The sequence below is a fragment of the Malus domestica genome, chromosome 15, assembly GCF_042453785.1.
Source record: "Malus domestica chromosome 15, GDT2T_hap1".
Taxonomy (NCBI): domain Eukaryota; kingdom Viridiplantae; phylum Streptophyta; class Magnoliopsida; order Rosales; family Rosaceae; genus Malus; species Malus domestica.
In genome coordinates, this window is record NC_091675.1 from 9,922,051 (window position 1) to 9,935,835 (window position 13,785).

At 37.3% G+C, this 13,785-nt stretch overlaps 2 protein-coding genes across 2 annotated transcripts; both read left to right on the forward strand.

Annotated features, from left to right (window-relative positions):
* Positions 1-2,598: 2,598 nt before the first annotated feature.
* Positions 2,599-6,499, forward strand: LOC103400275 (protein kinase STUNTED). Its single transcript, XM_029094150.2, has 10 exons — positions 2,599-3,067; positions 3,186-3,268; positions 3,355-3,607; positions 3,755-4,441; positions 4,533-4,781; positions 4,881-5,044; positions 5,125-5,201; positions 5,274-5,421; positions 5,638-5,787; positions 5,892-6,499. Exons 1-10 carry the CDS (start codon positions 2,884-2,886, stop codon positions 6,126-6,128), a joined length of 2,232 nt encoding a protein of 743 aa, XP_028949983.2. The 5' UTR covers positions 2,599-2,883; the 3' UTR covers positions 6,129-6,499.
* A 1,370-nt stretch (positions 6,500-7,869) lies between these two features.
* LOC103431348 (F-box protein At5g39450) lies at positions 7,870-11,937 on the forward strand. Its single transcript, XM_008369496.4, has 4 exons — positions 7,870-8,291; positions 8,512-10,387; positions 10,499-10,568; positions 11,439-11,937. Exons 1-3 carry the CDS (start codon positions 8,261-8,263, stop codon positions 10,524-10,526), a joined length of 1,935 nt encoding a protein of 644 aa, XP_008367718.3. The 5' UTR covers positions 7,870-8,260; the 3' UTR covers positions 10,527-10,568; positions 11,439-11,937.
* Positions 11,938-13,785: the final 1,848 nt, after the last annotated feature.

The following is a 13,785-nucleotide window of genomic DNA, read 5'->3' on the forward strand; positions in this document are numbered from 1 at the left end:
GATTTTTAGTTTTCCCAGTTTGGGAGAGAGATGGAGAGATGGTGGTGGGGAGAGTGAGAAACGGGGTGGGAACAGGGGAAATGGTAGTGGGGTTTTTTTTATTGTTTTTTTTTTTTATCTATAGTAACATTAATTATAATAAAATAAATAAGGATTTAAAAGTTTTTTTATAAAAGGATAAACATCGCATTAACATTTTTATTAAAATATGGGTGAAAAGATAGGACAATATGATAGGTTTATCACCACTCTAACTTTTTGGGATGGATTTCGTACACGCAGTTTCATTACGTTACCAGCATTAGATGAACATGTCAAATTCGTTGAAATTCCTCCAAACGTAGGTTGTCAAAAGAGAAGACGTACTGTTACCATACAACACATGGTATTGGAAAGACAAACTTAATTTAACACGTAATATACCATCTCGTATGCAAAATCTCTCGATTTAAAAAGAGAATCTAATGGTATGCATTAATTAACTTGTCTCCGTTACCAAACAACCAAACGTCCTGCCACCAATACTACACATGTTTGCACACAGACACAGCTTTAACCTAAATAAATCAAAACCTGTTCCTTGCCTTGTGATCTGTGGCGTCATTTGATTTTTTATTTGTTTATTTATTTATGTTTTTGTTTGTACTTTGAATAGTTTTAACTTTAATGTCCCATTGACTCCATTCTTGTTGTCACAACGATTGACGCCACTTTTGTCCTGGTATTGTGAATGGTGAGTGGTTGAGTTCTGGATTGTCTGCCATCTCCCATTCCATTCCCTTCACATTTTTTTTATTTTTATGGTTACAGTTAAGTCACGTCAATATTTTATATTAAATTTTTTTTATAAAAATAATAAGATAAAAAGTGATGGGAATATAAAATGTTGACGTGGCTTAACCGTGACCATAGAAATAGGAGGGGATGAGAAAAGTATGAGATGGGAATGACAGACAATCCAAGTCCGAATGGTTGGCCGAATAATTGTAGGAAATTACTCAAACCCGTGCTTGACAAAATCACGATTTTTTACCTACTTTAATGAAATGACAAAACATTCATGATACTGTTCACTTTTAACGAAAATGATATTTTTACTTTAAAAAATCATTCATGTTATTATTTACGCACCAAAGTGTGTGAATATATATATATATATATATTTTTATAAATAAAATAAGAGTTTAAAAAAGTGAGAGAACGTGGGAGTGGGGAGAGAAAGGAAAGTGGTTTATATTTTATTTTTTAATTAGAGGTATGTTAGAATCACATATAACTAAGGCTTTAAAATAATAAAATTTTTGTTGTATGAAATTACATTATTGCTCATGTTTTATTTATGTTCATTTTTAATTAGAGAGTTATAATGATAATTTTATAAAATTTTGGTTGACATAAATGTTCTATTAATATGTAGTTTATATATATATAATCCTTTTTTACCTTAGAGATACATAATGGGTTGGCTCGACCCAAACTTAAAACGATCACAATCAATTAAAAGTTATTTTGTTGGTTTTATTATTATGGCACGTAATAGTGTTTTTATATTTATATGTATTTAATACAATTATCATCGAATGATGAGATATAATTTATGTGAAATATATGTAGTACAATCACCATTTAATCATTATGATGGAGATTGTATTAAATACATAAAATATGGTACCAAATGTAGAAATTCAAACCAAAAAGTAAAATTAGATATCTCTTGTTAATTTGGAGTAAATATGGATGTTAGCAACACACATATATGTTTCGTTTAGAAGTGCACTCAAAATGACTGAAAGTGTTTATGGTAAAATTGATTTTGGATTCCAAAACTATTTAAGTGGTTTTTTGGAAATAGCACCAGATACGTGCTTCTTGAAAAAACTACTTAAAGTGTTTTTCTATGATATATTTTAGATGTTTATTAAAAAATAGTTGCAAAAATATTTTCACAAAAATCGCTATTAATTATTTAAAAGCACTTCAATCAAGCTTTAAACGCAAAAAGAATAACTCGTTTGGACATGCTTTTAAAATGACTAAAAACGCTTTTAGAAAAAATATTTTTGGATTCCAAAAGCATTTAAAGTGATTTCTGCAAAAAACACCAATTATGTGATTCTTCCAGGAAGCACTTTAAGTTTTTTTCCAATATTTACTTATATTTTTACTAAGAATTAATTCTAAAAACATGTTCATTAAAAATATTTTCAATCATTTTAAAATACATCCAAATAAGCTATAAAATGTTAGAGAAAGACCAAGATAATAACTTCTGGAAGACGAGATTCGTTTGTAGATAGCACATGGGTTTGTGCGCACATGATAATAGCTTGTGAGCATTGTACATTCTTTGGCCAAAATTTTTTCCTACATATAAACAATACTAATTAAGGTTTTCAATTAGTAGAGATTATTTATTTCCCTTTTTATGATGGGATTCCAGCACTCATACTATTTTAATTTATTTTTTTACTTTTTTTTTTCAGAAGAAAGGAAGAAGGAGAAATTCTGTCCGAAAAAGATAAAAGATAAAAGAGAAAATAAAAAAAGAAAAAAGAAATTATGTTCCCTTAATTCTTGCGGTTAATTAATTGCAAGACCGAAATGGCCGGACACTCATCTCGTGGGCATAAGATTTCCCACCCTGTCTCCGACCCCACCCATTCTCCATTCTCCATTCTCCATTCTTCAACAACAACCGACCACGATTCGATTTCTCAATTCGCAATTGGCAGTTCGTAATTCCATCTGAATTTCCATTGGATTTTGGATTCGTTTCTTTCACTTGAATCATCTTCCTACCTACACATCGGCATCTCAAGAATATAACTGATTTTTGTCTGACAACTGGCAAGTGGGACACAATCGACGTCGGAGGCAGATGAGATGAAGTTGTTGAGTGGAACAGACGGTGCAGGCGGTGGTGGTGGGGGGAAGACGGTGGTGGTGGGAGTGAAGTTAGACTCACACAGCAAGGAACTGCTGACGTGGGCACTCGTTAAAGTGGCGGAGACTGGTGACAATGTCGTTGCCATTCATGTTCTTGAGGACCACCTTCTCGCCAGCTCTGGTCTGTGCTCTAATTCTCTCTGTGGATTTTGATTTTCTTTCGTGATTGGATTTGGGTTTTTGGGGTTTTTGTTGAATTTGGGTTTTTGGGTTTTTGTTGAATTTGGTTTGTGTTGCAGATGGGACTTCGTCATTGCTCTCACTCGTGAAGACATTCGACTCTGTGCTCTCTGCCTATGAAGGTTTCTGCAACTTGAAGCAGGTTCCCATTTCACACTGCGATTCTCTCTATCTTCTTATTCTAATTGTTTCGTTTGGAGGCTGAGACTGCACTTCAATTGTGAACAGGTTGATCTGAAGCTTAAGGTCTGTAGAGGTGGTTCGGTCCGAAAGCTGCTCGTTCGGGAAGCAAAGGCATTTCATGCGGCTACTACCATTGTTGGAACATCTAAAACCCACCACAGAATTGGATCATCATCGACTTCCGTTGCCAAGTACTGTGCGAGAAAATTGTCAAAAAATTTCTCTGTTTTCGCTGTTGATAATGGCAAAATTGTGTTCAAGAGGGTCGGAACTGATAGGACTGCAGATCAATTTCAAGGTTTTTGTAACTTTCTTCTTCTGGATTTTGTTGATTTTAGTCTGGTGCTGCCTAGAGGTTGTTTTTTTTGTTAATTGCGGTGTAAATTTGGTTTTGATTCAAGTAATTGGCTTAACTATTTTGCTTATTTCCCATGTCGTTGAACAGGTAATGGTCAGAACCGGAGCTATGTTCATACTAGCTTGGTTGGTGAGTCACTGAGCAAGAATGCAAAAGCACCTAATGATTCTGAACTAAATCAATGTCGACATTTCGTAAGAAAATCCTGTTCCAAGTGTGGGAAGAAAACCCTTCAGATAAATTGTGAGACTTGTGTTGGAGATCCAGTTTTGCTGGACAATTCTGGGACTAAATTGGCAGATGAGTTGCCAGCGGAAGGTGTTGAAGACAATTCATTGGCTTTGGTACCAATCCAAAGACTAGACCTCGCTTCAAACTCTTTCAAGCTTCAAGATTCACAGTGTTTGAAACCTGGTTGGTCGCTTATACGTCAGGCCTTTTTGCCAAAGCGGCAACACGTGGAGAAATCTGAGAAAAAGACATCTGTTTTTCGATGGGTCCTGAGACCATTGAGCTGGCATACTTCCTCTGTAATCTATCCTGATCAGAAACAGAATAATTCTTGCCATGGTGAAGATTCTTCTTCCGTGCTGGATGGAATAAGTGGAGCAATTGTGCCGTTTGAGCCGGATGCAATCTACTCTCCTCTATTCCCTAACCATGGCAATGACCCCCTTCCTGAAGAATTTGTGGATTCATGTAAGAAATTCTCATCCAGTTGTAGATTGTTTAGCTACGAGGAGCTTTTGTCAGCAACATCCAACTTCATTCCTGGTTTGTTTCCTTTCCCTAATTTTATGATCCTGGTTTTAAGTGTACTTCAAGCGGGATGTTATTCTCACAAATTTTAAATCGCATGTTTCAGAGAACATGGTTGGTAAAGGTGGCAGTAGTTATGTTTATAGAGGGTGTCTTTTAGATGGAAAGGAGTGGGCAGTGAAAATCCTGAAGCCATCGGGAGATATATTAAAAGAGTTTGTTCATGAGATTGAGATAATCAAATCTTTAAACCACAAGAACATAATCTCCCTAGTTGGATTTTGTTTCGAGGAGAACCATTTACTTTTGGTCTATGATTTTATTTCAAGAGGAAGCTTAGAAGAGAACCTCCATGGTAAATAATTGTTCAAGGTCTATCTCTTTAGTATTGACAAATGTTTTGCTTCTCTGTTTTCAATTTTCTTTACTCATCAAGCACAATTTTCTGATCAAGGTAATAAGAAGGATGCAAATGCATTTGGTTGGAAGCAGAGATATAATGTGGCGATAGGTGTGGCGGAGGCACTTGATTATCTACACAATGGTTGTGAAGAACCTGTAATCCACAGGGATGTGAAGTCTTCCAATATCCTTCTTTCCGATGATTTCGAGCCGCAGGTTCTGTGCTGTAACCTTAGTATTTCTTGTTAATCAGTTGAAGCTTCCTCTGCTGATCAACTTTTATATTGGTTCTTCAGCTCTCAGATTTTGGACTTGCTTGTTCGGCATCAGTGTCAACCGATATTAGCTGCACTGATGTGGCAGGAACATTTGGGTGAGTAGTGGTCTTTTAGTATATAGTTTCACCATTTGGTATTCTTGCTAACACTCTTCCTTACTGTGACAGTTACTTGGCTCCAGAATACTTCATGCATGGCAAAGTGAGTGATAAAATTGATGTCTATGCATTTGGAGTCGTAGTCCTTGAGATTCTTTCTGGGAGAAAACCAATCTTCAGTAAGGACCCTAAGGGCCAGGAAAGTCTGGTGATGTGGGTAAGTTCTCACCTCTGTGCAAACTTGGGACATGGAAATATTTGTGTGTGTAGTCTTCTAATATTTTAGTCGTTTCGGATATGTAAGATTAAATGGAATGGTATATTTCTTTCTAGAAAGAAAGTGGATTTATTGTTTCGGAGTCCAGCAAATGTTTGTTTACAATCAAGTGTGTTGTGGTTCTGTAAAATAGAACTTGAATGAATTTAATTCCAGGCAAAGCCAATTTTGAAGAGCGGGAACGTCGCCCAACTGCTAGATCCAAGCCTGGGTATTGCCTATGACCATGATCAAATTGAGAGAATGATTTTGGCTGCTAACCTTTGTATTAGACATGCACCTGGCCTTCGGCCTAATATCAGCGTAGTAAGTTTTGTACTTTTTTCTTTCGTTTTCAACTTTGAATTTTATTTGGTTTTTAATTTATCTGCAAATTTATTTAATTGGTGGTGATTTGCATTTTTTACCAGGTTTTGAAGCTTCTGCAAGGAGATGAAGAAGTGACAAGGTGGGCAAGACAAGTGAGTGTATCAGAAGAAGATGAAGCCGTGGATGGAGAAGCACCATCTTGTAACATTCAATCCCATCTTAACCTTGCACTGCGAGATTTGGAAGATGATTCCGTTTCTGTTAGCAGTGGCGAGCAAAGCATCGCTTTAGAGGATTACTTGCAAGGCAGATGGAGCCGCTCATCAAGCTTTAACTAGCCGCGTTTTTGGACACGCATTGTACTGTCTCAGTAGGTTCTGTTGTAAATTCCTTTGGTGATTGTCCATCCAAAGTCAGTGCCTACTGGTTGAGTCACTTGAACTAGGTCCTGGAAGAGAGGTTGTTTGCAAGATTCGAGTCCTGACTTCCTCCTTGACCTGGTAGTTGTTGTATGGCAGTCTGACCGTCCCTCGAGTCCTCCGAGTCTCTCTGTTATACTTCTCGAGGCGAATGACGAGAGAAAATATGGCACGAGACTCAGAACATCGCATAATAACCGCAGTTATCCATATGGTGTATATTAACTTTGGAACTTTATGAACTTTTCCTCACAGTACTTGTAATGGTAATGCTCTGAACAATTAACATCCTTGAGGATTGTGGCCGGAAGTAGGCCTGGCATTTTGGACCCAGTTAACCTGATCCGACCTAACTTGTTAATATTTGTATATGGATGGATGCTTAACGGGTCGGGTCGCTAACGGATGAACCCGTTAACAACCCGTTAAATAACATGTCACTTTGGGTAAACCTGTTAGACCCGTTAGCACCCGTTAGTTGAGGATATTTTAGTAAAGTCTTAATAACAAAAAATAAATTTTATGCAAAAAAATAATAATAATTGTTAACGGGTAACTCGTTAGCTTAACGGGTCGGGTTCGGATGATTCGTTAGCTTAACGGGTTGGGTTCAGGTGACCCATTAACTTAACGGGTCGGGTTGAATCCGATCTAAATCCAATAAATCCGATCCATTTATAGGTCTAGACGGAAGGCCAAACGTACATGACCCCGACCACCATGTCGATGACCATATCAGCTATCATCAGATCGTACGCTAAGCTCCCCAAGCAATCACTTAGTGGAGATTTATTTGTTTGTAACGAATACATCGTTTGCTAGTATGAGATTTTGTTTAATTGAGGTTTAATCCTACTAGACTTGACCAAAAAAATTTATGTTCCAAAAAACTTATTTCAATCAAATGATACGTGTAAGATGCATGTATCTTTAGAAAAATAAAGCTTTGGATCTTACTGTTGACATATTGAATAGACTTAAACGGACTGAAATTACAATAATTTCGTTTGACTCGATTTCAATGGCAATATTAGTTAAAATTAAATTGTTAAATGCTAATTGATTTGGTTATATTTTTGGAATAAGATTCTTTTTCTTCCTATTCTCATCTTCTTTCTTCCTGTCCTCTTACACTTTGTTTTTTGTTTTATTGTTCCTATAAAAAAACTCAATATAAAATTTTAACTTGACTTAATCGTAACCGTTTAAGTAGAAGGAGAAAGAAATTAAGAATAAGAGAGAGAATCCTCCTTTCTATATTTTTTGTGTCGAACCGAATCAAAGTAACCACGTCCACCTACAGCAAGGGCGTGGGCATGACTCGATTTCAATAATAATATTAATTAAAATTAGATTGTTAAATGCTAATTGATTTGATTATATTTTAGGAATACAATTCTCTCTTTCTATTCTCATATTTTTCCTCCCGTACTCTTACACCTTGTTTTTTGTTTTATTGTTTCTATAAAATAATCAATATAAAATTTTAACTTAACTTAATCGTAAATTGAAAGAAAAAGATAATACGGGAGAAAAAAAAAATTATTTTTCTATATTTTTTGCATCGAACGGAAGCAAAGTAAGCAGGTCCACCCACAAGGGCGTGGGCATGGCCCATCTGCCCAACACGATAGTTGTAGGAATCAGACTGTTATTCCACACTGGGACACAGGAGGGGTCAATCAGTCAAGAATCATTGGAGTCTACTACACACACCACCCTCATCACCAGTCCTTGTGGAAATTGTGGAATATTATTTCTCTCTCTCTCTCTTCTCTCTCGCTTCTCTCTCTCATACGCGCACTGGTGTGGTGCTAGCATGGACTTTTGGGCTCTAGGCTTGAAGCTCGCTCACCATTCAAATTCAATATCGGGTGGCTGACTCGATCGACTTTGATTCCACGAGTTAAGTTTGACCTCATCCTATTCCGATTGTTCGATGCAGATTTGGAAGCTCTGAAAATTACCCCCATTTTGTAATTCTGTTCCTTCCTAGTTCCTACTCTCTCTCTCTCTCTCTCTCTCTCTCTCAATTCAGAGATGGCGCTTCAATGAGTGAAGGCAAACCCACTTCAACTTCAGGTCTGATCTGTGAACTTGTCTTCTTTTTTCTTCTTTTTTTGGTGAGAAAGGGAATGTCTTGAAGGAATTTGTTACCGATTGTTTCACAATTTTGCTTCTTAGTTTTGTGAATTTTGTGAATTTTGTGAATCGTGAATTGCGCAGACTATGCATATATATGTAAATCATGTAAAGATAGATTGATTGTGCTGTGCCTGTGTGTTGAATTTGTTGTTAACAGTGAATGGTCCGTCGGTGACGGTCATGTCGTCGGAATCCTGTGGCTCCAGCTTGCTTCTGGGTCTGTCAGATGATGTGTTTTCCATTGTCATCGGCTCCCTTTCACCTCGGGACATTTGTAATCTCGGTCTCTGCTGCCGGAGTTTTTATGCACTCGTTGACTCCGATAAGGTCTGGCTCACCCAATGCCAGATGCTTGGAATTGTACCTCTCCAAGACCTTCTTGTCTGGCGTCAAGCCGTCTCATCTTACAAGGCGCTTTGCCGCTTTCTCTGTAGTGTTCAGCCTCTCATGGGAATTTGGGTTCACCAGAATCCAGAGCTTGGCAATGTAGTCTATGTCATGCCAGGTTTTGTTTCCGTTGTTGGCTGCCGCATTATACCTCAAGAACTTGGCCCGTTAGGCATTGAGGATGGCCCTCTTCTCTGGGCTCCTGTATTTGAAATTATTGGTGATTCTGATGGTTCCTCGTCCTTTTTTCTACATGGAAGGGACAACGGACAGGACTATGTCTATCCTGGTTTTGTGAAACCTGTTAGCAGGTCATGCAATGTTCTGTTGCTTGAGATCGAGCCTAGACCCCATAAAAATGGGGTTGAATTGTTGCACAGCAAGAGTTTTGTTAATGACTCAGATAAGGAGCTGTCAAGGAAGATTTGTAGGTCGAATAGTGATCTTTCAAGGTCACAGAGGGTGTTTCGGCAGAGTGAGACTTCGGTGCCCTTCAGTCGTTTGGCTTTCAGTGACAGAAGAAAATTGCTTGAGGTTGTCATGAACCAAATCCGTGTAAAGGTTCCCGATGCAGCAATTGGGCCACTCTTTCCAAGGTTGAGGGTTAGTGGGGAGAACACTCAGATTGGTACGGCGCTCTTATTGGAACGAAGATCATTGCTTTTTCAAATGCATACACTTGGTGGATATCAGGTGGATTCGAAGGAAAGTAATCTGCTTCCACTGAATCCCACTCAACTGCGGTTAAGTGAGATCAGAAAGAGTCTTGATCGGTCAAGTGGTTCGCAAAGTTCTATTAATGAGGATGATGGCCACAGACACTGCAACAGGAGGAGAAGTCTTGGCAGGTACTTTAGGGATAGCTTCAATCAGATGCTGGGAAAGTCAATCTCTTTCAATGGTAATTCAAAGAATAGTTCTTCCAGCAGTGAGAGTAAGTATGCATCCCTTCAGCATTTTCTGAAATCAAGTGATACAATAGGACTGACTTTACAAGCTTCCACTGTGAAGTTATCTTCTTATCGAGCATGGCCAAACATGCATGAAAGTCGATTTGCCATATACAAATTGCCTTTGCGGATCCCAACTGCTGAGCAAGAGTATGCTGGTTTATGGGGAGGCACTTTTGGGTGGCCTCCCGGGAGGCCGACCAAAGACAAGCCTGGAAAGGCTCTCTTCTTCCTTTTGCTTTCTTATGAAGAGTGCGAGGGGCAACAGCTTCTAATTGCAACCAAAATATTAGAGGGTACCCACTATGTTCTACACCCTAATGGCTCAGCCATGTTTATAGTAAATATCGATGAACCTTCATTGGATCCATTCCCTTGGGATACTGATGCTGATTCCCATCCTGTGAATGTTAATCATGCTTTTAAAGGTGAGGGTATTGCCAATGGGTATGGTTTTAGATACCCTGGCTCGAAACCTGGTTCCCTCTTTGTGTTTGAAGATGGTCAACTTGCCTTCATTTGGAAGGAGTCCAGGGCTATCTTGACTTTGCAGAGGCTGGACTTGCAAGAGCTTTTGAAAAAAGGTGAAAGGGTGCCTGCGCTACCTCCAATTGCTAACTTTTCATACTTAACCAAGTCTTACTCAAATGTGTTTGCTGAGTTCCCAAGCATCTCAACTTCGTGGGCGTCAACAAGGTATGCCTTGCCTCCTCTGGATGTGCTCATGATGCTTTTGTCTTCCCCATGCACCTAAGTAATCAATTTCATCACCATGCTTATATTGTTTGTTGAACTCTATGCAAACAGGCAGGAGCAGTCTGACACCCCTAGGTGAACTCTGATCACTATAGATGAGGCTTTCACGAAAGCAGGATGGGTAAGTAGTAAAAGCAAAAATATAAAAAACAATCTTTAAAATGAAAATTGTATCTATTACTATATTACACCAGGATTTATTAGTCATCGTTGAGAAACCAAGACTACAAACTTGGGCCTTGTGTGTGTGTTTGTGTTTCCCTTTTTTGGTACTTAAGGAGGAAACCATTTCAGATTTCAGATACAACATTTTAATATTGAAGTTTTCAATTATGAGTTTGTCTAAACTTACAATTTATTTATAGTTTTTTTTTTCACTTATACCGTATGAATACTTGAATTGTGCATAACTGTTTTTGTTGTATAATTGTAAAAACACATTTACAAGAAAGCATGTTTTCCTCAACCTTAATTGTGTAAGGAAAAGAGGAGTATTTTCCAAAGGTGCTTACCTAGGAATATAATACGGGTTAGAATTTTATAATAACAGAATGTCACTAGGTTTGGACCATTTTTTCTTGGATTGTTGTGCGAATAGAAATTAGGGGGGAAAAGTTGAAAAGGCTTAGGTTCACTTTTGGAACCTTGTTGGCTTGGCAGCTTTGCCTTCACTCTGTGGAACTTGTTCCTGCGGCTGCCTCATGTAAAAACCTAGCTTCTCTTCTCCTAATGGGAGATGTTTGCATCCGTTTCTTTCTCTTGCCTTTTGCGTTTATAAATGCACCTTTTGACCAAAAAAAGAAACCGTTTCATACATTAGGCTCCTGATGTGTGGCATAGTTATTCGAAGCCTTAACAATCTTGTAATAGACCAATCTCTATCTGTCATGAAATGGTTTTCTACGAATTAAGACTAGGCAAAGTTTGTTTCATTGTGAAGTACTGATTTAATGTTCTTCTGAGGTGAGGGTTACGTGTTTCTTTCTGACAGGCGACGCATGATGTAGAGACTGAACAGATATTGTACCTGCATTGCTCGATTACTTGATACACACGCAGCGCTAAGAATTTCTCAGCTGCTAATAATGGCCGGAATATGCCAAACTTGATGTCCTTAATTTCGTCTTCAAGTCTTGTCTCTTGGATGACATAGAGGTGATGTTTATACTTTGTGGTTGATGGCTTATGTATGTTAATTATTTTTCTTTTATGTTTAAAACAGTACATGTCTATGGACAATAGTTTGCCCATGTAAACGATTCTGCCACTATACCCCTCCATCTTGCCTTTTACAACTTTGAAAGGAGCTTAAAGTTGATGGTGGGTACTGGGTAGGTAGGTAGATACTTGTGTTTTCTACATATATGAACAACAATACAAGGGAAGGGGTGCAAGTGAGATTGAAAATTTCGTTTTCGACCGTAACGAATTGTATTAAATTTGTTTGTGTTGGATCAATTGTAAGGAGGTCGAAGGTTTACTTTGCTTTACCTTTGTGTAGTTAAATGCTAAATTACAAATTGAAAACTTATGATTGAAAATTTTGAATGATTTTTTTAAATTTAGGTGCATTCAATCAGAATTTTAAAGGAATTTTTAACATTTTAAATGTATTCAATTAGAAACTGAAGTTTAAAGGATTTTAAATAGTTGGGGAATTCAAAGGAGTTAAAGATATTTCGTATTTTATTGTAGCATTCTTAAGTCTCACTTCTTATCCTGAGAATTTGAGAGAATTTACTTAAAGTTATGTATAGAATCTCTAGAAATCTATTAAACTCCATCAAATAATTTATAATTCCATTAAAATCCCAAAAAATCTCATTTGAATACACTCTTTATATAAGACAGATAAACTATTCTCATTGGCCACATCATGAAGTCAGTAAATTGAATACTCTTCAACGAGTACTCATATATTATCCAACATATAAATACAAGTTTTCAAGAAGAGGACCCTCATTTCCTTAACCATGGCTCTAGTTTCATTTCGTTCACATTCCTTTTGCCCCCTCTTTCAACTCTTTTAAGCTAGACATACAACTTAGTCTTTAAACTCGTCTTTAAATTCCTAATTAATACGTAGTGCAACACACGTGTAGCAACACGAACGGCACTTGATGCTCTTTCTGAGGAAAGGGATCATCTCCGGATCCCTTCAATCAAATCCTCTCAATCTATTAGTACGGACCCTTGAAATCTATCCAACAGCTACAAACAGAAAACCTTTTAAAAACTTATAATAACTTTAACCGTTGAATCAAATTTCAAGAATCCAAATTAGTGGATTGAGAGGATTTGGTGGAAGGGATACGGGAGAGAGGTTCCGTAAGTTGTGATATTTGACGTTTGGGTTAGACATACTGTTTTGGACGGATTTAACTTCGCTGCTGTTGAATTTGCAGCAACAAGTCCAGTTCCAAAACTATGTTTTGTATCATGGTTTTGTACAGTACAAGTAAAATCTCATCCTCATCCCCCGGGCCCCACCCTCACCAACTAGAAAGTCAGTAGCTATTTAGGGGTGTAGTCAAATTAAGATTTTAAGGAATATTAAAAGATTTTAAAAGTGATAGATTTGATAGGATTTAGGAGGATTTAAAGCCCCTACAAAATTCATATGAATTTTAAAGAATTTGAATGGATTTAGTTTGTAAATTTTTGTGGATTGTTGTGGATTTTCATATAATTTTTATATTGAAAAAAACAAATTTCTTTCCCCTTGCCCTACTGTATTCGATAGCCACTTTATCCCCTCTTTTTTTGGGTCCCCTTTCACACAACCACGACTCTATCTATTTCTCAATTGATAGATCAACTTAACTTTGGTGAGCTTTTGAGCACTACAATACCAACAACCATCACCACCGATTGCCCTTTTGCCACAGACGTACGCTGTGGTACTTCACTAGTGCTTGTAGTACTACATACATTAAAAAAGCAGAATGGCGAAAGAGTAGTATTAACCAAAATCCTAGATCGATCATGTTCTTCGATGATCATACATGCCTAATTAAGGTTTAATGGTCATAATAAGAGATTCCACCAAAGTATATGATGGTTCCCTGTGTGTGGCTGGGGTTGGTAGATATTTGAGGACTGCTCAGATGGAAAATGATTTGAAATCCTAGGGGGTGAGGTTAGATTATTTTTAGTCTTGGTTATATATACTTCTTGCCCTCAAATCCCACAAAATCCACAACTTATTGAAATCCTTCAAAATCTTAATTTTTTTAATACACTTAGATTTAGATGGATTTTAAAATTATTTAATTGACTACACTTAGATTTGAATGGATTCTAAAATCCTTTAAAATCCTTTAATTAACTGCACTAAA